The sequence below is a fragment of the Platichthys flesus genome, chromosome 13 (assembly GCF_949316205.1).
Source record: "Platichthys flesus chromosome 13, fPlaFle2.1, whole genome shotgun sequence".
Lineage (NCBI taxonomy): Eukaryota > Metazoa > Chordata > Actinopteri > Pleuronectiformes > Pleuronectidae > Platichthys > Platichthys flesus.
In genome coordinates this window covers 16,376,243-16,399,056 of record NC_084957.1, presented here as the reverse complement: position 1 = coordinate 16,399,056, position 22,814 = coordinate 16,376,243, and the positions used below count along the sequence as shown (strand labels likewise).

Here is a 22,814-nt window from a genome sequence, read left to right as displayed (position 1 = left end):
AAGCATGATTAAATAAGAAACTGAGCCCAATCCTTTTCAACCACTTACCTGGCCTGTCAACCTTTAACCAGCTATAGATTTGGACACGGCCTAACTGCATTTGAAGCATGTGCTTTAGATCATGTGCTGGAATTGTTAAAGTAGTGCCTTATGTGTTATCAATCAATAATCATCATCAGGCGATGACAGACCACACATGTTTTTTATCCATCATGGCAGTTTGTAGCTGTGTCGATAAAAAACGACTGTGTGTATGTGTGTGTGTGTGTGTTTGTGTGTGTGTGTGTCTTTGCCGTGTGCGGTGTGCGTGTGTGTGTGTGGTGATGATGAGGGGCACGGTGCCCTGCTCTTGGCCTGGGGGCACTGTGTTATTAACTCTTCTGGCCCTGAGTGCCAGCTCTCACTGGAGACGTCTCTTTACTGACTAGATGGATGGACGGGTCATTGCTTCCTCCGCTCTCCCACCATCTCTCTCCCTGACAATTCTCCTGCTATCACCTTGGTTTAACGTCACAGTTCTTATTCGACCATGGTCATTTTTTTCCAAGGCTGACATTTTCTTTTATTCATGGATCCATTTGTTTCAGACAGAGAATGAGGAGACAAACCAAACGGTTTTCAAAAGGAAAAATAAAATATAGATTCAAAAAAGTTAATTGTTTCCCCTTGTGTCCGGATTTATCCAGTAGATGATCATACAAACATATTCTCTGATCAAACAGATTAAATTAAGAAATAAGCATTTAATGCCTAAACATGAAACATAAAGGGTTTCTATGGTGATAAACAGAATGTACAAAGCCTATCACTGAGATGCTTAATGTCTTAGATGAATAAATCATCCCTATGTATTATGAAACATGATAAATAATGAAAAATGCACATTGATGACCAAAGTAACATATCAGTAGATCTGACAGCAGTATGAGGCCAATGCATATAACCATAAATATTGTATTAGGTTGTCTGCCTCAGAAGTATTACATCCATTACTGTTCACCATTGATAGCTCCTCTGGAAACAGTACAAATCTGAATCACTGGACCAATCTACAGGGACTGTCGCAGTCAACCAGAACCATTAGTGGTGGTGTAGCGTCTATCTACGACCCCAATTCTTCTGTGTGTTCTCTTACGCAGTTTGATTTGACGTTTTGGAGTTTCCCGCAGGCTGTAAGTCGTACGCCGAGTAATAGAGGTCATGAGAAATACTCGTTCACGAGCCCCGAGGCTACATAATGCAATGGTCCACTAAAGTTTTGAGGAAAATACTGAGTTTCTGGAATTTCTTTTTTCCGGAATGGGAAGATTTCTTTTGTCATTACCGTCACTGAGTCATTTTCAACATAACCAATCAAGTGAAACCACCACTATTGGATTGCAACAGAATATTGTGCATCATCATCCTAACAAGGCCATAGTGATACATGTAAACAATCATATATTACATTACATTACATTACATTACATGTCATTTGGCTGACGCTTTTGTCCAAAGCGACTTACAATTAGTACACTCAACATTCATGAGGGGCCATCTAGGGGTTCAGTATCTTGCCAAGGACACTTCGGCATGCAGATGGGAGAGAGTGGGGTTTGAACTAAAATCATGTTCTTTCCACAAATCCAAGCCAAATTGTAATTTTGCCCAAACCATTGACAACGAGTAAAATGGACATTGCGTCTCCACTTTCTCCAGTTGTGCAAAAATCAAGCTTAAAGATTTCATATACGGGTGCCGCCATTTTGTGCACAAGAGACTAGCACAGATTTGTCAGTCACAGCTGTCAATCAGGACGTTTGACCCTGTTTATTAAAACCAAATCAGCTGGGAAAATGAACACTTCAATTTATATCATTGTGGTTAGAACTACCTAAAATGGCAGAAACCACCTTTGAGTGCACAGTTTTCTCATGACTCCTGTCTTTGTCACTGCTGACTTCACCGTCAGCCCTGGTGTGTGAGAGGCCTTGTATTTTTTCACCAGAAAAAAACTCCACCTTGAGGGCTCTGTCAAGTTTTTCATATTTCATAAACATAAGCACACCTTAGGGAACGACTTTTTTGAAAGACTGGAGAGAAGTAAAAAAAAAAAATTATAATAACAATAATCCTTCAGATTCTAGCCTAGGTGTTTGGATTACCTTATTATCGAGAGCACAATTGTGCTTCTGCGAGTGGGATTTCATGGCCTTGTTTTCCTCCCTCATCTTTCCTCCTCTCCTTTATTTTTGTCTCTCAGGCCACAAGAGGGAAGAGGGAGAGGAGCATGGGTGATAATGACTTGTCAAATTAGGAGCGATGGAACCTGCAGCGAGTGTAAACACAATTCGGAATGTTGGGATGACATTTTCCAAGCTGTATTTCTACTGGGGGAGATTAGCGGAGTGACAGCTCAGCCTGAGTCTCATGGATCACATCTGCACGCTGGAGAGCACGCACGTACACACACACACACACACACACACACACACGCAGGCGGATAGAGGAGAAATTACTGGCATTTAAATACGACACGGCGGACTGACACCTGCATATAGACACAGAGTTTCCCCCGCAGAAAAACATATGTGCACGCCGACTCTGCATTTGAGATTCGTGATTTGAAACGCGTCTCCTCTTTCAAGCCTTTCTCCCCAGTCACGGTTCAGGCTTCCCGGCTCAGCCTGCGTATAGATTCATGTCCATGAAGCTTGCCCACGCCCCGTCAGCATGATGGATGACGTCCACACACAGTCTTGACTTTACAACTTATGGGGACTTTATTTGCATGTGTTCCAATTGCCAGTAAAACTGCACAAGATGAAGGTGAGCGGGAGACTTTGTCATTGTTAAGATATTAGGGGCTCCTGTTTCTTAGTGTTCCATTTAACGCATGGCCGTCCTCCGCTGTCCGGCAGCAGCCGTGAACGCCGGCGCTCATTTCCCCAACTTCGCCTATGAAATAAAGAGCCATTTATGAGGAACAATGTCCCGGCCAGCACATCTCCCACCATCCCGCTCGCACTATTGGAGAGATACTATTGAGAACCCTGAGCGCATCAATTTGTGGCCTCAAATGACTTTCTCCAGCTGGCCAATTCCTGACAAGCTTTCTGTTCTTCTTAAAAAGAGCCCTTTATCGTGAAGAGAAAGGAATAAAGGGAGGGAGAGGGATAGAGAGAGAGAGAGAGAGAGAGAGGGATAGAGGGAGAGAGAGAGAGACATAGAGAGAGAGAGAGGGAGAGGGAGGGAGGGAGGGAGGGAGGGAGAGAGAGAGAGAGAGAGAGAGAGAGAGAGAGAGAGAGAGAGAGAGAGAGAGAGTCAAAAAGCTAATGTCTCGGTGACACCCTTTCTCACACAACAGGGGAAATTTCTGTTCTATAACGGGTTCTGGTTAATTTGAAGTCAATTGGAGAGTTATTAAAAGGATCTGTTCAGCTTTACTGAACTTGGTCAAGGGCAACTAACCCACCCTGGTTTCCATGTGAAACCACAGGAAAACTTTAAAGTGCGTTTGATCCTCCTCTACTTAGTAGACTTATGTTTTTTTTAACTTTTTGTATTTATTGTAGCCACAAATACATTTGCCTGCAGTTCCCATCCGAACACCTTCATTTAAATCTTATTGGCAGAGATTTGCTTCAGTTTTAGGTATTGTTCCTGGTTTATCTCTCAAAGCTTCATCTTGCCTTTTAAATTACTCTGCCAATATGTATGTAAATTTCCACATCCACGGCCAGAAATTAGATTTACTTCATTTCCCTGTTGTTCCTGTATCCCCCTCTGTGGTGCTCAGGTGGAGGTTCAACAGTTTCATGTAACCCTGTTGCACATTATAGCTCAATTTACAGCATGCGCACCAGAAATAATTTCAGGTTGGAAAAATAATAATAGTAAATCAAGATGTAGAGAAGTGGAGGCGTTTATTTAATTAACCCACAATAGGATGGGATGAGTATATCGTACTAATGTGGGTACACACCCACACAGACTCACACAGGTTTTGTTCAGGGTATAGTTTGCCCAAATGCTCTTAATATATACATTGAACAAACATTAATTGAGGTGATAGCAATTCATTGTTTTCGAAATATGTTTGTCATAGTTTTCCGCTTCACTGCCATAGAGCCAAGAGAAAATTAAAATCTAAATATATAAATAAATATCAGACAAGAAGTGGACATGAAATTAGACATTCAAATAAAGCTATTACAGAAATCATTACAAGTACATTAGCATACATTTATTAATGCAAAAAGTCATTTTGTCCTTACTTTAAAATCATTTAATAAACAATATTAGAAATTTGACAATGGGGATAAACCCAGAAAACAGCCTCTTTCACTGGTTAAGTGAAAGATTAGTTGTCTCAAGCAGAAGGCCCAGTCTGGAACTTAATTACCTTCTAGTGCTGGTAAATCAGCACCGAGTGGAATCAACACATTTCCAAAAGGTTGAGGTTATGTGACAATTTGAAAACTTGCACAATCATTTTACTGGCACATTATCAGCGCGAAAGTGGCCACTTATAGTCAAAGGTCAAATTTATGTTAAAGCTCCCTTCCCATCTCATTTGGTTAATTTGTCTTATTTCTGTTTGGGGAATAAAAATGCTCTAAATGTTTGGAACTGCAGTTACTTTAATTTGTGGCGTTTAAGGGGATTAAAACAGGAAGTAAAATGTTGCCATGGAGTAAGTAGTTGGGCTGTGACCATAACCACCATTCAAAAGCTTGTGTCTGCAGTGTGCCCATGCATGTAGTTACTACTTTGAGACTGAAGACCATATTGGAACATTATCACTCTAAGGCAACTTCAGAGCATCTGTTCTCTCATTCAAGGCGGATTAATGGGCGTTTATTTGTGGGATATCCTCAGGGAAGTCAAAGTGGAAAAAGTTGTTCTGTTTTCACATTGGAGTGGATTATGACTTCGACAGAAATATCATTTTTACACACATTTTAGCAATTTGCTGCCAAAGGATTTTAAATGCCTTAATTTGCTCCCTGGGCTGCATGTCACAGCGGCAGCTGCTGAAACATCAGGTAATCAGCGGGCGACTTCCCCTGTAACATCTCCCGGTACCGTGACGTGGGACAGACTCTTTTAAATATTCCAATGAATATATTTTCATATTAAATACAAATAGGCAGCAGTCTATGTACACATGGCCCCAGCTTATGTTTACAATAAGAAACAGAAAGCAGGATTTTGGTTTTGATTGTCTTACTAGAGGAAAGATCTGTTGCTAAGGACAAAACAATCATCGGTTGCTACTGGTTATTAAAGAAATCATTTACTTAAAGTTAGAATCCACGTCTTTATTCCTCCATCGGTTATACAGTCGTGACTGTGAGAGAAAGACAAAGTGGAACGTCGATTTATACAAATTAGAGAACCGCTCCCAGTTTAACTCTGTTTCTTGAGTAGACAGCAAAGGTAGTTCGCCACTGTCTTTAGAGGGAAATTATCTGTATTGGTCCACATTTGCATATAAATGAAGAATGGTGAACTGTCGGTGAAAGAGAATGATGTCGCGACCAAAATATTGAGTGGCACAGCACAGAGGGGGAGATTAGAAAGAGCGATAAGTCACTTAGAGTAGGTCCAAAGACCAGGAGACGACGGGAAAGGAAAAGAGCAAGAGTATTAAAGGGAGTATTAAATGCAAACACAATTGCACTGACTCACAGTTGTACCAAAGTAAAATATTTACAGTGTGTTCAGTAAAGTTTAATAAACAGTCTTAAAGGGTTGCACAGAAGTATCATGTTGCCTTTGTCAAATGTCAGCATAAAACACTAATCCTCGTAGTGTTTTATGCACTACGAGGAGGTTTCTCTATTATTGCCCAATACATTTCATATCATAGTGTGTTTGCCCTGGTTTGGAATGAAAATTATAATTTCTACTTTTTAGTAGAAACTGTAACTATTGTGTTAGTTCAGACTGAGCATAGATGTCATTAGTGGATTGAATTTAACGGATCTTAACAGATCTTGGTGGAAGGACCTATTGAGGTTTGGTATGTAGCAGAATCAGGGGGCAGATCCAGGACTTTATTTTTACTTTTTTTGACCAAATAGGTATTTTTTAAACTTTTTCCCAGTGACTGATTCATGGATGTTGTTTAAAGAAAAACATTCAGGGGACTGATATCTATGAGTGTGTGAAATTTGGTGCTGCTTGACTGAATTTAAGGGGACCGTCGGGTCTCTGCGGAGATATGCGCTGTACTGTGTGACATTCTAATTATAACCTGACACTCCTCACTATTACTACGCTGATACACGGAGTGATACAGTCTCCTCATAAGTGTTTGCTCTGGAGATCATGTTTACATCGCATGCTTCATATGCATCAACATTTCTTTTATCGCAGAGTCTTCTTGTCCTTGTTTGCTTCATTTTATCTTTTTTCAAAAAATGTCTGTGTTTGCAGTCAGGGTTTTTAGGTGCACATTGAAGCTGCATGTACAGGAGAGACAGGTGGATGCAAACACCATTCAAAGTTACACAGGAGGTTTGGTGCTTTCCACATTTACCTCTCTCGGCCAACAAGCGTGGAAGAAAGGCTCAGGAATCAGACAGGGACACGGTGGAACAGCGGAGGTGAAAAAGATAAAGCCAGTGATCTCCAGTGAAGATTTCTTAAACTTTTGGACTAAATATGACTTTGAAAGTAGTTGGAATGTTTTATACCTTAGTAGATTAGATCATGTAATGGTATAGATTGGATTAAGTCTGCATGACGTTGTGATGGTAGGGTATGTGGCAAGTGTGTTTAGAGCCCATGGTCATAATCTTGTGAATCTTTTGTTCTTTGCCAAAATATCAAAGATGGTGTTTTTTTGTTATCTTATATCAGGGCTATCTTACTGCAGGGAGCCCCAGTACCTGCACTGTTAAGGCCAGAGCGTCATGAAGATCTATAGTGCATACTTAGCCTTACCTCAGAATATATAGGTGGAATTTAATCCAGATCTTTTTTCTGTGCGGTAAATGTGTATTCCATATGAAAGTAAATTCTACAGAATGGTGAATAATACGGTTGTTAAGATGAGGAAGGTGGTTAGAGGGATCAAGTCGCCTGGACAGGGAGATAAAGATGGAGGTAGTGGGTGCAAGTTAAGGAGGAAAGAAGTGAAGGAGAGAGGCAAAGTTATTCAAGAGTCCTTATCCACATACAGATCCTTGAAAGTCTCCATGGCCTGTGAGAACCCTGCCGCCCACCCAACATCTAATAATTACACTTCATTAGGAGAGCAGGTACTGATGAGAGGGGAGACGCCGACGACTGAGAGTGATATGAGAGGGTTCGTGTGAGAGTGAGAGACATGGGAGTAGGAGACCAAGGCTCACTGGAGTAATATGCGGTAGTGAAAGGATAATGGGAATTGATTATAGGACAAAAAGAAAGCAGGAGGCCTCTGTGTGTGAGTGTGAGTGTGAGAGAGTGCTGCAAGGGTGTTTATTAGTTTTTTTTATACGACTCTAAGAGTGTTTATGCATGAATGCGGATAAATTTATTCTTGCTCAGGGGTCTGTATTTATTGACTTGGGTTAGTGTCACACTGGAACGGACAGGTCTGCCTCGATACAGATAATGATAAGGTTCCTGTGAGACGCGCTCACACGCACACACACACACTCAAACACACTCACACATAATCCGCAGCTTGACATTCCCTCTTGGCTACTTCCTTGCACCAGCCAGACCTCTTCATGTTGCGTGATGTAGCAGTGTTGGGACATCAGAGTAGCAGTGGTCAGTAAAACTGCGGTGCTACAGTACGATCCAGTGGAGCAGAGGCCAGTGTGACATGCCATGAGGGAATGTGTCCATAGGGACACATCCTTTACATTATGGACTTGTCTTAGAGTGGTTGAACAAAACCGCTACAAAGGTGTGATGTCCCAGAGGTGCAGCGAGGGAGTAAAGGAAGGAGATCCTGTGTGTGTGTGTGTGTGTGTGTGTGTGTGTGTGTGTGTGTGTGTGTGTGTGTGTGTGTGTGTGTGTGTGTGTGTGTGTGTGTGTGTGTGTGTGTGTGTGTGTGTGTGTGTGTGTGTGTGTGTGTGTGTGTGAGAATGTGTTGTCAGCAGAGATGGAGTGTGAGGTGGGCACTGCAGTATTCCTCCAGCTGGGGGAATCATTGATTTTCCGGCCCAGCGTGGGGATGAGGCAAATGTCAGCGTCTAATTGAGTTGATAAAACATTTTTTGAGTTTCAGATGTAAATACGGTTTCCCTCAGGGCAACTGTATTATGTAACTCCCATTGGGAGGTCTGTTAGGAGTTAGCCTCCTTGTTGTGTGTGGTGACATGTGTGTACCCTTGTGCATGCAGAGTTTGGTACTCCGACAGCACGCATCGTCCAGACTGCACTGTGAAAGCAAATGAGGGGCGCCTCACACCACCTTATAGTTCATTTGTCTCTATCCTTGCAGAAGACCTTTCGGGAGAGGATGGTCAAGGTGCTTAGAAAAGTTATGGAACAGTCGTCGCTCTTTAAGAACAAAATTTGCACCCCGTTTGCCTCCGTCATCATTACTCCGACCACTAGAGGTCAGCGAACAAGGTCGGGACCAACTGCGTGCCCAGACGACCCGTGGGCTAATTTTTCAGAGGAGCTCAGACTCCCGTTGAATGTAATGTTTTTTCATTGTGAATCAGGATACCGGCTCATTAGAATAAATACTTTTTGTTGTGACAGAGCGGCTGCAAATGGAGTGGGTGAGGGAGAGAGGCAGAGGTCATATCCATTAGGAGGTGAAGAGGGTGAATAAAGAAAAGGCTGAATGCAGCCTCCGCTGTCCCTGCTGATTAGCAGATTGATATGCAGAGAGAGCAAAGGAGTTACCTGCTGCCTTCAATGGAGATTCTCTCTTACGTTAGAGAGCGAGTATTAGTCCGTAGATTTGTGTTTGTCCTCAGGAGCTCAACAGCGCAGTTCTGGAAGTAAAACCCGATTCACTTCCTGAGTGAGAGGTTTTTGATTACCAGCCATAATGTTTTTACCATCCAAGGTAGAGTTGACACAAACTATGAGATTGGGAAACAATAGTATTTGCTGCTGTAGAGGCCACAAGTCGTTATGATATCAACTGTGCATTAAGAAAAAACGTTTTAAGTTGTATTGAGGATGTCAAGGAGGAATATGACACAACCCCTAATACTCAGGTGTTATAGTCACGTCTCTGATTGGTGAAGCTCGCTGTTAACACAGAAATATCTGTTACAAGTGCAAAAATAATTTCAGCTACGATCAGTTTGTTCAGCGTTGCAATACGACCATGAATTCTTCTTCCTAACTTTTTTTTTACAGATGAAATAAAAATCACTACAACAAGGTTACATACAAGAAGAGGCTAAAATAGCAATGGTTTATGGGCGCATAGTTCCTTCACTCAAATAAACACAGACTTTTACCTTTTTTTCCTTTTTCCTTTTACGAATTTTGTTTTTTGATTTGTCATCCCGATTCATCTCTTAGCCAATTCCAGGCTTAAAAGCCTTTCATACAGATTTTCTGAATCGTCATCGGAGCAAATGGAAAGATGTACTTCAGAAACCAGGGTCGTTCAAAAAGGATAAATACACAAAACAAGAGAAATTAACTGTTTGGGAAAAAATTATGACAAACAGTGTTTTTTTTTCTTAGTTTTAAGGTGATATTCCTGAAATGTAAAATATGCTATATATTGTATCTGTATCTATACTGCAGTATTTAGACTGCTAATGGTTTTCATCAGTAAGATGCTTCACATTTGTTTAATCACGTTTTAAGTTGTGAAGACTACATGTGAAAAGCATATGTGTCCTCTTTGCTTCTATAGAGGGCTCTGCTCTCATTATAAGGAGTGATAATTAGACAGCGTTTCACACATTACACACACACTCACATCCGTGCACACACTTAATGTGACTCTCGCATTCGTATGTAAGCTCGCACACACACACACATTTGTGGATTAGCCTACCAGTAATTAACAGACGTAATTAGGCAGAGAGCCATTCGTAAAGGGAACGCACACTCATGCTAACACACACACATTTACACACACACACACACACACACACACACACACACACACACACACACACATTATTTCCCAGGTAATTAAGAGTATTAATTACAAGCATAGCTGTCCCCAAGAGGCTCAGTATCACTCACAGACTGGCACGCAGCAGGGCTCTTATTACTTTATCTCACCACACCATCACCACTTCTCTCTCTCTCTCTCAAGCACTGTGGTTCCACATGCACCCGCTCTCTAATATTCACCTGCTGGACAAACAAGTGCTAGTTAATTAGTCAATGACTGATAGCTGGCCATGGGTTAACTTCTGGTAGCTCGTGGATCGAGAGAGATCTGCTCGCTCAAACCAGAGCAGACGAGCGAGCATAGGGCCTGCGTCAGTGTCTTTTATTTTTGTCAAAATATCCTCGCAACCACTTTGCCTTATTTCATCTCCGCTGCTATTTATTTATAGTATCTGAAGTATCATTGCATCTCATGAATAAGGCAGGACGATCCAGTTTTCCTGTGTGTTACATGTGCGATCTTGTGATTTTATCTCTAGAACTAGCGACTCTACCTCCACTTCAGTATGCACACTAACCTAGATGGACATGTAGGCCAATCTCTGTCCGGTCAGCAGAGAATGTAAAAAATGGATGAGCTAGCCTGTCTGCTATGGACGACAAAAAGGGCCTCGGGAAAAATATCTGTCGATAGATCTGTTAGACAAGCGACGCGCCATGTTCGAAGAGCTCCAGGCGTGCACCCAGTTAATGAACTACCCCTGCACTCCTTGGGCAGTGGTGCTACGGTGCAAACTCTGCACTTGGAGGAGCCCGACATCATTTATGGAGATATTTTACAGTTCATTCGCAAATGGTTGCGTGTTTGGATATTGCGGGGAGATTGTCTGAGCCGTCTCCGCAGAGGCAAAGGTGGCACACTCGTCCTGAATGCGTGAGCAGTGCCGAGATAGCAGGAGGGGTAAAAACTGCAATCCTTCACAAGCTCACACACAATAAAGCTCACGTTATACTGAGGAATTGATACATTATTCTCCATGCTCGGCATCTCCGTGCAATATTCTACCTCCACGATGCTGTAGAGCGCTTGGTGTCTCATAACTAATAAAGTTATTGTTTTCTAATAAATAAGAGGAGCATTATTGTGGGTGGTTTATGAGCTGGTAATCTTCATCCCTCTGATATGTTTTTGTAAAGTAGTGTTTTGCCAGAAATATAATATTTCTTGGTGTTTGCACATTGAACCCAATACAATATGCAATCTTTCATATTTTATTACTTTCAGTATTTAGTTTTTTCCCCTCACACTCTTTTGTAATGTGTTGTTCAATGTGTCTCTCTCTCTGTTTCTCTGTAGCGGATGGCTGTACCGACTGGTCAGTGGACTACCTGAAGTACCGGGTGCTGCAGGGCGAGCCCGTGCGGCTAAAGTGCGCCCTGTTCTACGGTTACATCCGGGCCAACTACAGCCAGGCGCAGAGTGTGGGCCTCAGCCTCATGTGGTACCGCAGCTCCGGCCTCGGCCACAGCGACTTCGAGGAGCCCATCTCCTTCGACGGCTCGCGCATGAGCAAGGAGGAGGACGCCATCTGGTTCAGACCTGCTGACGTCCAGGATGTCGGACTGTACTCCTGTGTCTTACGGTAAGAGGTAGCAAGGGAATAGAAATCGGTTATCTAGTTTAATTGATTTAACGTTTACCCCCCTGAAAGTTCAAATACCTACCTCGACTTCTAACGGTGCCTAATTAACACAGTGGAGAACCATTGAATTTGCACACAAACTGAATGAAGAGAAATTTGCGTCCTTATTCAATCACGTCAAGATATAGGATATGAAGTAAGAATATAATCAGGTTAAATCATTTCATTCTCTTTTTTTTCATTTGCCAAGGAGGTGACGTTTCCATTTGTTTGTAAGTAAGTTTACACAAAAACAATGGAACAGATTTCCACCAACCTTGGTAAAAAAGATGAGCTATGGGTCAGGAAAGAACCCATTGTCCCAGGAAGTGTTTCATAGCTCTAGGTGATAAAAAACTTAATTTAGGAAACTGATATCTTTGAGCTTGATTCAAGTTACAGGGACTGTTTGACTTTGGCAGTGATGGTGCTCTACTGAGTACCTTTCTAGTTACTGGGTTTAATAATTACATTACATGTCATTTAGCTGACGCTTTTGTCCAAAGTGACTTTCATTTTTTTTTTTTTAGAACACTCAGCATTCATGAGGGGCCATTTTAGGGGTTCAGTACCTTGCCAAGTACACTTAGGCATGCAGATGGGAAAGAGTGGGATTCGAACCGGCAACCTTCTTGTTGCAGAACACCCGCTCTATCCCCTAGCCACGCTCCCCCCATAATAATAATAATACCACTTCTATTGTACAAAGACAAACAATACACTGCAACACTGCGACATGCACAAAAGTGATGGATTTATCATTTATGTTTCTCAATAGATATCTTATCTTATGAATTGAGACATGTACGTCCTAATGCATTCATGTCAAGAAACAGGGAATGACTAGAAATGACGCAGCCAGAAAATAATCCGATTTAATCATTTTGATTCTTCATGTTTTTTATTGTTTTGTGAAAAGGATTAAACAACCTTTCTGCTATCATGGGAAATTCAAAGCCAAATTACGCCTGTTTTATTCAGACTGAGGTTTTCATAAGGCACAGTTCCATTCTGCTGGGGCTTTTAAACTGATTACAATGACAATATTAGGCTCCATATAAATATACCTAATGTGAAGGGTAATGTAGACGCGGCAGAGACAACCGAATATAAACTCAAGTAATACAAACTAGAACACCCTCTGGTGCGCACACTCTTTATCGACTCTCTAATACAAGATGCATAATTATGTGGCACTATCTTATTAACCTTTACAACAAAGAACATCCCTCAATAAACGGCTGGTTGCAGCTCTTCGTTTCAGAGCTTTTTTTTTAATAAACGCAGTTAAAGGCCTCTCGGAGACTCACGGATACTTGCTGGGTTTACGTTGAATGTGCCAGAGGGGAGTGCACGTGCGCGGTGACACCCCCTACCACGACAATCCATAATGAACCCCGCAGGACTAATGTGGCACAAGTACTTCATAATGTCGTCCGTCTATAAATTCATCTGCTCTTTGATTATTTGTGATTTTTTTTTTTTTCTTTCTTTCTCACACATCCTTGGCCCCGCTCGCCTGTTTGTGATTCCGAGCGTGCTGTAATTCTGCACAGCTCTACAGCTGTAAAAAGTGGCCCCTCGCTCTGCGTTTCTCAGCCGGCTCGTGTTGAGCTTGGGGGGATTTCAGGCTTCTCAGATACCCTAATCAGAACACTGCAAGAGATTTGCCTCTGTGCTGGAATAAATTCTCTTTTTGTTTCGGGAGTAAGCTTTTGAGTCACACAGTTTAGCACGTATGACCCAAACCCTTCCCCCCCCGAAAACTCCCTGCAGGCCAAGAGAAGGGAAATGTGGCTTTGTCTTCTTTTGGCCGCAGTCTGATTTCACGCAGAGGATGCGGCAGACGTTCCTTCATCCAGACATCTTAATTACTCCTAATATTATAACACTCCCTAATGATACTACTGTGGATTGGACAAACATTGAAAAACTAAAAACCAAATGTATATATAAGATTTTGCTTTATTAAAGGGTTTGGTGTATTTGTTCAGTTTGATTTTTGATTTGCTTAATAAACTACAGCTCAGTGGATTTAAAAGTCCCCCAAAAACTTTATAGTTACAATAATCTTATCACTGATGCAAGGTGATACATGTCCCAAAACTCTGATATGACCCAAAAGAGCATCTCCTGAAATGGCGCCAGGCACTACCAGGTTTAACAGACCGTTGTAGTCATGGTTATAAAAAGGAATATGTGGTTAAGCTTTATTGATCCGGCCCATTTGTTTAGATTTCAGTGCAAAATGACTTAGTTGACTCATTTGAAAGATCGGGGTTTGGGTTGGAATCGGAAGTTGCTTAAGGTAAGAGTTTGTTGTCATGGTTACAACAATAAAACTGAGAAAAACATGCACATCCAGAAGATTTTCAACGGGATTAGCAAAATATCACAGAGCGTTTTAAAGAAAAGGAGAAAATCCCGCAGGCGAGGAAGAGCCTAGTGTCGGAAACGTCACCACGGCAAATAAATCCTGTAACGGGAGCTTCTGGGTTTGTGGGGATTTTTCCCCTTTTTTCATGGTTACAACAACAAACAGGTGACCTGGTAGAGAGCACACGGACAAAGGAAAACGTCAAAGACTTTTGAAAAGGAAACAAACAGTGGTTTCCTGGGGCAAAATCCAGTGACGTCACGGTAATCCTCCTTCGCGCCACGTCACTCACTCTCTCCTTGGCTTACATTTACTGTGTCGTAATGACTGCAGTCGCTAGAGGTCACCTGACAATAAAACGTTAATATGGGTCGTAACAAGTTGTTTGCACAGATAACCTGTGGGCTGTTTTTTTATGGGAAGACTCTTTCCAGTATGTTTGATATTTCACAAATGTTATTTCTCTGTAAAACGTGAGACCTTATTAAGTGGCTTCAATGACCTCCACCACTCTGATCAAAAAATGATCACCTATAGTGTTACATGTCCTTCTGCCAAGACGTGGCAGACAAGACAACTAGCTCCAGCTCATGTCATGTTATTCTGTTAAATGCTCAGCAAAAATTATGTTAAAATCTTGAAAATCATTAGATAAACCTTAAGAAATAAAATGCTGCAGCCATTTTAACCGTCTTAAGCTGCTGCTGCTCAGAATTGTGGATTTTTAAATGTTGACATTTAAAAATCCACAATTCTGAGCAGCAGCAGCTTGTGCCCTGCCTAAAAAATGTATTATGTCGAAGCTACATCATAGAAGAATATTATACACCACAATTACTGTGATTTATCAGATTCAGATCCTTTGGTTTTCTTCCGTCAGTTTTATGCTGCAAAACACATACACACCGGAAATGTGGTGTTGATGATGACAACGATCGTTTAGAAGTGATGGAGAGTTTTTTCTTCAGTGATTTTATCGGATCTCACTTAAAGCCAATCTCGATGTAAGCAAACTCAAATTAAAGCTGATAGTCGGTAGTTTAAAGACAAAGTGATCGCTTCACTTAAAAATCAACTGTGCTGAAGGAGAGAAAGTCAACATCCTGAAAACCCTTCCTCTCTCTTACACACACACACACACACACACACACACACACACACACACACACTCACACACACTGCAACAGACCCTTTGCATATTAAGGCAGATAAATTATTTTACAGTAATAACTCTGTGTTCTGCAGTGGGGTGACACCGTGTGTATTTCCTCCCCTTGATTACATTATCCAACACGTGGAATAACAATGTGTGGAGAATTACAGCTGACGTGAGCCGCAGACTAATATCCGCCGCTAATTTCCAGCCACACTCAAATAGAATGTGACAGACGTGAAAGACACCGCAGGACTGTGCATCGACCCCCGGCTGTCCATCAATCAAGCAGCGCCACTGACACCTTCCCACAATGCCACAGGGCGCCCGCTGTGAATATTTAACTATTAGAGATGTCTCCTATGGGCTCCCTGGGGACTGTAACGGCTCAGGTGCTGCACTGAGATAGGTCATTTCTGATCATCTCCCCCGTTGTGTCAACCAGCGCGTTGGGGGCTGCCGTGGGAATTCACCTCCATGTGCATATATTTATCCACATTTGTATTTGAGTGCACTTGGATGGGTATGTCTTTTCTTTAAACAAATATACTGTTCAAGTGTACTTTGTGAGCTCCCAGCATCTTCCCACTCTGTTCCCTCCAGATAGGAGGCATGGCGTCGATAATGTTGGATGTCAGCACAGAGAGGGCACGGCTCCGTTGCAATATCTTGCATCTTACTTTTGCTTCCTACAGCATTTTTCCAGATGCCCTTTTAGTCATCCTCTATGTAGCCAAAGTATACAGCATCTTTTTTTTTTCTGTTGCTGCTCTCCTTCTGCTCCTCTCGTTGCTATCTTTACACCGTCTTCCACAGATGCACGTTGCCACATTTTTCTCCCACGTGTGTGTGTGTGTGTGTGTGTGTGTGTGTGTGTGTTTGTGTGTGTGCATACGTGTTTGTGTCTACATCTGTGTTTTATGGCCTTGGGGGGGGGGGGTCAGAGGTGTTTACATGAGAGAGGCTGACTCCCTTATTGTGTCCATAACCTGAGTAGATCATATGAAGCCCTGTCATTTACAGTGAATGGGAGTATATGGTGAGCCGTAAATGTAATGAAATGAAATGAAAGCCCATATGGTTGAAAGTACAGCCCGGCATTCGAGCAAACCCAGGGACCGGCCGAGTCAGAACACAGCCAGGGCTGGACCTTGCAGGCAGCGGGCAGGCTGACTGTCATTATAAAGATACAGGGGGCTCTTAGTGTGGGTCTATATGTCTGGGTTTGCACGAGGCCGCTCACTGTCTATTAATGGAAGCTGTACGCGTGCTTCAGGTTTGAAGATGACCCCTTTTATTGTCCACCCTTACAATGTCCCCCTGGACTCATTGGGATCCATAAGGAAATGGTTTGACAAAGAAGAATGTAACCTGCACAGAGCCCTGACCTCAGTGCCGTAGAAGACGGAACTGTGGGATGATGTGGAACAGCCACTTCGAGCCAGGACATCAATGACCCTGTTCACATCGGGTATTGACATCCGTCCTGAGTGATCCGATCACAAGTGGACATCGTTGAGTTTGTGTCAGACCGCGCCACACCACCCACCCAGCTGATCTCCTCTGACCCTCTACAGTCTCCCGATGAACAACCATATTTTTTACATTGATGTGTTTGTAGCGATCCACAAAATCAACGCTAATCAACACATGATTGATACTTTTCTGTAATTGGTCATTTCAGTCTTCATGGCTACACGCTTAAAATGATTCAGTCCCTGCCGATTCCTCTCGCTCTCCAACTCTCGTAATCTCTACCACGAACACACACACACACATACACACACACACACACACACACACACACAAACATGAATTCCGGTTAGAACAACATCATTTGGTCTTTGTAAACAGAAAAGACGCACCTGATTATTTGCACAGAGAGTTGGGAAGTGAGACCCGATCAGGCCCCATGTGAGCAGCTATAGAAGTGTGGAGCCTGTTAGACCAGCAGAGGTTGCGTGGCTGTCCTCATAGCTTTGGCCATGCAGGGTGGGAGCTTTTCAGGGAACACCTTGTCAAAGTCACTTTTGGGGCCTTGGGTGCAGCGGGACGTGGTGGTGTCAGCGGTGACAGGGGCTGGAATGATGGAGGCTGATGGTGGTTAATGATGATGCTCACGTCAACATTGATAAAAGAGACAGAAAGAGAGAGAGATCCCTCACCTCTGTCAGCTCGTGTGCATCAGGGGTGAGGTGTGCTGCTGTGGTGGCCGGGGGAGAGCGCGGGGGATGTGCGGCGGGGACCGACTCCTTGTGATGACCAAGCAGCTTTGCCTTTTGCCTCACGTCACGAGGCCCTCCCAGCATTTGTCTCTCCTCTGATTAGCATTCGCAGACCCGACCGACTCCCCCCCCATAAATCCAATAATGGTCGTGAGCGTGAGTCATTGACTCGGTAAAGCTGCTGAACACGTCGTTATTACTAACCCCACAAAACATGGGAGGAGGAGGGAGACAGAGGAGAGACGTGGAAGGATAAAACTAACTGAAAGGGTGTCTCAGGGAATAACACAAAACTCCACCTCCTTGAGCATGTAACAGTATTTTTTATTTATGAAAATGAACTTGATTAAGAGTCATTTTCTCTGTCTTCTTTCCTATGATGTAACATCAGTACTTAACAGCTATGGCATGCGACAAGGAAGCGTCCTCACCGGTTTCTCCCAGTATCGAGATGTGTGACGTGTGGTTGTTCTCTGCCCACAGGAACTCAACGTACTGCATGAAGGTGTCCATGTCTCTGACCGTGGCGGAAAATGAAACAAACCTGTGCTACAACTCCGACATGAGAAGAAGCGAGAAGGCTGAGCTCAGCAAGAGTAAAGACATCCTGTGTCCCGACATAGACGACTACGTTGAACCTGGAAAAGAGCCGGACATCATCTGGTACAAGGTGGGTACCGTAGATGTTTGTTCAGATGTGGTTTTATCTCATTCCGAACAGTTCCCTCAGGTTTTTCTGTTTGTCTAATGCTCAATATATTTGCAGTGTTTTGGGGAAAAGTAATAAGGAGCGCAACCATCTCTGTGATGATACCACAGAGAAATACTCCTACACTGGTTCATTGGTTTGTTTTCATCAAAATTCTTGGCTGTTAATGTTAAAAAGCCTTGTTGGAAACATGGTTCCAGATCCCTCAGACAGATTACTCTATAGGGACATGAATTCCGGAGAACATCCGCAGAACTGGGTGCAAACTTTCTCCAGAGGTTTTATTATCACACATGAACAACGCAGCAGGAGAACCTTTGTTTAGAAACGTTCACAACTGAGTGTTTAGCTGAGGGGTGGTGCAGAGGCAGGATGTCACGTAATCATTCTGCTACGGAGATCGCATGTTTGATTGTGTAAATCGACAACGGCGTTAGCCCTTGAAACCATCTACATTAGGGTTCTCTACGTGTGGGGCTCCACTTTTTGATCCTGATGTCTGTTTCAGTTTTTTTTCACATTGGCTCCTTCGGATATTCTGTGGACTTTATACTAGGGGACTGGCTGGAGAAAAGTCTGGACATCTGCATTCACACATACATTTCCTTGTGGATTTTTGTTGCATGTCTGAAAGCAGCTTATGTATTGATGCGAATTATAACAGAGAATTACATGCATGTTTGCAGTGCACCACCCTGAAAGTCATCTGAACGGAATAAGGACAGAGGGCAAACACAGAGACCTCTTTCATTGGAAACCCGTGTGAAGAGAATATTGTGCGACACCACTCTCTGCCCTGCAGAATGAGTGGATGTCCTCCAAACGCTCCCAGTCCCTGATCTTTATTCAGAGTGCACCTCCTCCCCCCTCACCTGGGTCCTTGTCTTTTCCTGGGTCATGCACGGCCTGCGGACAACAGAGTGCATCCCGAGAAGGGCTCAGGCCAGACTAATCACAGGCAGATCAGCAGTAGATTAGCTGGCCTGGCCTGACCTCTAGGTTTTTCCGGAATTCAATTATGGCCAGGGTAATGACTGGGAGTGCTGGAACCCAGAGTTATTTGGAAGACTGGGGAGCTGCAGTGATTGAATTCAAAGTTTGCCAGGGGCAACGGTGGAATGGAATCTGCCGAGCCATCCTTGTCCCCTACCGGAGCACCGAGGGGCTGGAGAGAGGATCCTGTTGTGGAGTCACACACTGTGCCTGCACACACATGTACTAACACACACACACACACACACACACACACACACACACACACACACACACACACACACACACACACACACACACACACACACACACACACACACACACAGCCGCTGCATAGACACACGTATTTTGCCTGCAGAGACCACTGTATAATAATAACAATCTCTGTCCTCTGTGGCTGTACAAGAGTATTGAATGGAGAATATTCAGTTCAGTGCAATAAATCTTGATCTGATAAGTAGGATAATGGCTCGGCCTTATCATTTTACTGTATGGAGGTTTTATGTCAGCGTGCAAAGCCATGCATCCCTACCACTTCATCCACCCTCTTAATGCTCAGTGACAGGGGTTGATGTTTTGTTTGACTTATCCGTTTTTTCTCCGATGCACAGGAGTGCCGGCCCAAGCAGTGGCGAGCCAGCATCATCCAGAAGAGAGACATTCTGACCTTCCAGGACGTGAAGGAAGACGACATTGGGAATTATACCTGCGAAATCCAGTTTGGTGGTTTTGTGGTCAGGAGGACCACTGAACTCACAGTAACTGGTAAGTTTCCACATTTAAAGTTAAAAAAAATATATTAAAACCACACTGGCCCTCGGTTGAGTGCATTTGCTTACAGACAAACAAATGGACAGGGGTGAAAACATAACTTCCTTTGCGGAGGTAATAAAGTTTGCGTTTGTATGTGTGTATAGAAAATTATACTCTGAAGATTGAGCACAATAGCAGATGTATCAATTTAAAACAGAGAAGTAGATCACACACACACACACACACACACACACCACTGAGCACTGCACCAATGTCCTGCTGCTGAGTTAATTGCTGGGGCAAGAAGAATGCTGTGGCCTGGCATCCGTCCCCTTCTTCTAACTCAGCAATTTCGCGCCAACCAAGCGGTGTTGAAATATTTAAGGCTATAGGCTGAACCCCTTCACACGGAGCGCTGAGGAGCCAGGACCAAGGTCAGGAGATTAACAGCACAGTGACTCTGCCCGCTCGCTGTCTCTGTCTCTTTGCCTCGCGCGGCTGCAAGTTGAGCAATAAATAAATGCATTCATGTGTTCTTTAATAGTGTGAGTGTTCTGCAGGGTCAACTGCTCTATTATGGCTGATGAAAAGGTCAAATACAGTTGTTGTTTTTATCCCCTCTCTCCTTTCCCCTGCTCTCAGGCCAGTTACGATTGTTCCAGCCTCATATTCCAGTGTCAACATCTGTTTGATGATTCCGTTTTTACTGTGTCCACTGGGGTCACATTGTATAAAGTCAACGTGAAGTTAAAGTCTGAAACTGTGCCTGTATTCTGCTCAGTGACGCGAATTAACTGTAGCATTGTTTGACCTCAAGTTTGGACAATATTATTGCTACCACCACTATTGAATAAACATTATGTTCTCATTATTGCTCTTTGGTGCATTCATTGCATCATTTTGATAATGAATCTTTATGAGATGCTAAAATCAAGTTAGGGCCACCCAATTAGAGCCTTCATATGGGAAATGCTTTACACAGCTTAGTAAATGGTAGGTATCTCAGGTCTTTGTTTTGGATAGGACTAAAATGCCATCCCGGAGATTCGGCTTTGAGACTGGTGGGTCCTGTGATTGATGGACAAGAATTTCATCCTCAGCCTCAACAAGTGTGAGGCAGGTAGGAAGGAGAGACACTAGATTGTCTTACGTCAATCTTACAGGAAACTGGAAATCCCTTGGTACATGCATGAGCGACATATAACCATGTAGCATTTGAGGGACTACCTGCTGTAGGTTCTTTAAGCAAATGTTGGTTCTATGCAGTTTGAAGGGTCAAAAGAAGCACAACTTCCTTTGTCTTATTTCTCATATTTTGGTTTATAAGCTGTTATGACATTGATAGAATTCGGGTTGCTCACAGAACTAATAAATTATACTTTTTCAGTCAGACAACTCACGGTTGAATATTTATTCCAGCAGCAAAAGTCACTTTGGCCTCAACTTTACTCCATCAGATATGGTTAGCTGAGTGAGTCTGGAGTAAAGTGGCTCTGGAGTTGACTTACTGTTCTAGTTCTTTGAGCAAAGACAAAGTAAATTCGTATTATTGTTATTTAGATTTTGAATTTACTCAGTGTGATTGCACATTTTTATGTTTTGCAAGTTACCAGGTTGACCAAACGGTGTAAGTGTGCTTCTGTCGGCCTGTCAGCATGACCTCATTGTTCTCTAATGATTTCCCATAAAACCTTTATTGGGATATAAATATCCGCAGTCAACATTAATGAAACACAGAGGAGGGAAGAGACGATAGAAAAAATGTATGAAAACGTACAAAGCGGGAAAAATGAAGAAGCGCAGGTCGAGTGCCTTTTTCTTCCGATATGAGACGTCCATGTTGTTTGTATACAGTGTGAGGTATGAATATAGTGAGTGAACAACAAGAGCAGGAACATGATGTGTAAATGAAAATGGCAAGTTTAAGGGTAAAGTGAACCATGTGAATAAGAGTGAGGCAGTGAGCAAGAAGAAAAGAAATAAGATATTTATAAATTTGATTTTTTTCCACGTTTTGTTTGTTCCGTAATCTTATCATATAACCAGAACTATAGTTTTGTCTTAGGCCCTTGCACCTGCATACCACTCTGCATGTCCACGCCCACAGAGAAACACCCACACAATCTCGGAGGTACCTCGATGCTTGTTCCTCATAATGAAATGTCTACAAGTCGTCAAAATGGAGGAAGCAATTTTATGTGACACGCAGGCTCTAAAGCTTTATTGCCAAAGGTTGATGTTGAGATCCGACAATTGTTTCCCTTCCTGAAGTAGGCAGAATAATTTACATGAGCCACATTTCCGAAGCGAAGACGACGCTCGATGTCGCCTTGTAAACGACTGCATGGGACTAACCCAGTGTCTCATAGTAATTTTAAAAACTGCCAGCGACCCAGTCTCCAATCCTGATGTGCTGCATCTGCTATAAAATTGCGGCTCGCTCTATTACCAAAGCATTTTGCCATATTAACGTACCAGTGGGAGTCCTCCTTTTTAGCACTGTAGTATCCTGCTGATCACCATAGGCTCATTTCCTTTAATAAACCTATGCCATCATCCCCTCAAGTGGGTGTGACATTATCCACATTTTATCACATCCTGTTAAAAGCGACATTGCCTGGATGGTAAGCATAAAAGGCCGAGCTACGTTAGAGATCCGAGGGCAAATGCTGGAGTTTATTTGATAGGCCACGAGGATAAAGGAGGTCATTACGTTTAACTAATCTTGAATAAAGCACAATAGAAAATGGTTTTTGCTCTGACCCTGGGCAAGCTGTCCACGAGTGTGTGTGTGTGTGTGCCTTCTGTTCGGATCTTCCTGCGCCCCCTAACAGCCTCCATTGAAAGCAGTAAAGGAGCCACGTTCAGAACTGGGGTCAGTCTTGAAATAGAGGTT

General features: G+C 42.9%; 1 protein-coding gene across 2 annotated transcripts in view; it reads left to right on the top strand.

Moving 5' to 3' along the window:
• Nucleotides 1–22,814, top strand: part of il1rapl1a (interleukin 1 receptor accessory protein-like 1a) — a 158,835-nt gene that overhangs the window by 55,626 nt on the left and 80,395 nt on the right. For both annotated transcript variants that reach the window (XM_062401893.1, XM_062401892.1), the window contains exons 3-5: nt 11,384–11,669; nt 17,947–18,133; nt 19,777–19,930. In XM_062401893.1, the coding sequence (XP_062257877.1) occupies nt 11,384–11,669; nt 17,947–18,133; nt 19,777–19,930 (627 nt within the window). The remainder of the gene's footprint in view (nt 1–11,383; nt 11,670–17,946; nt 18,134–19,776; nt 19,931–22,814) is intronic.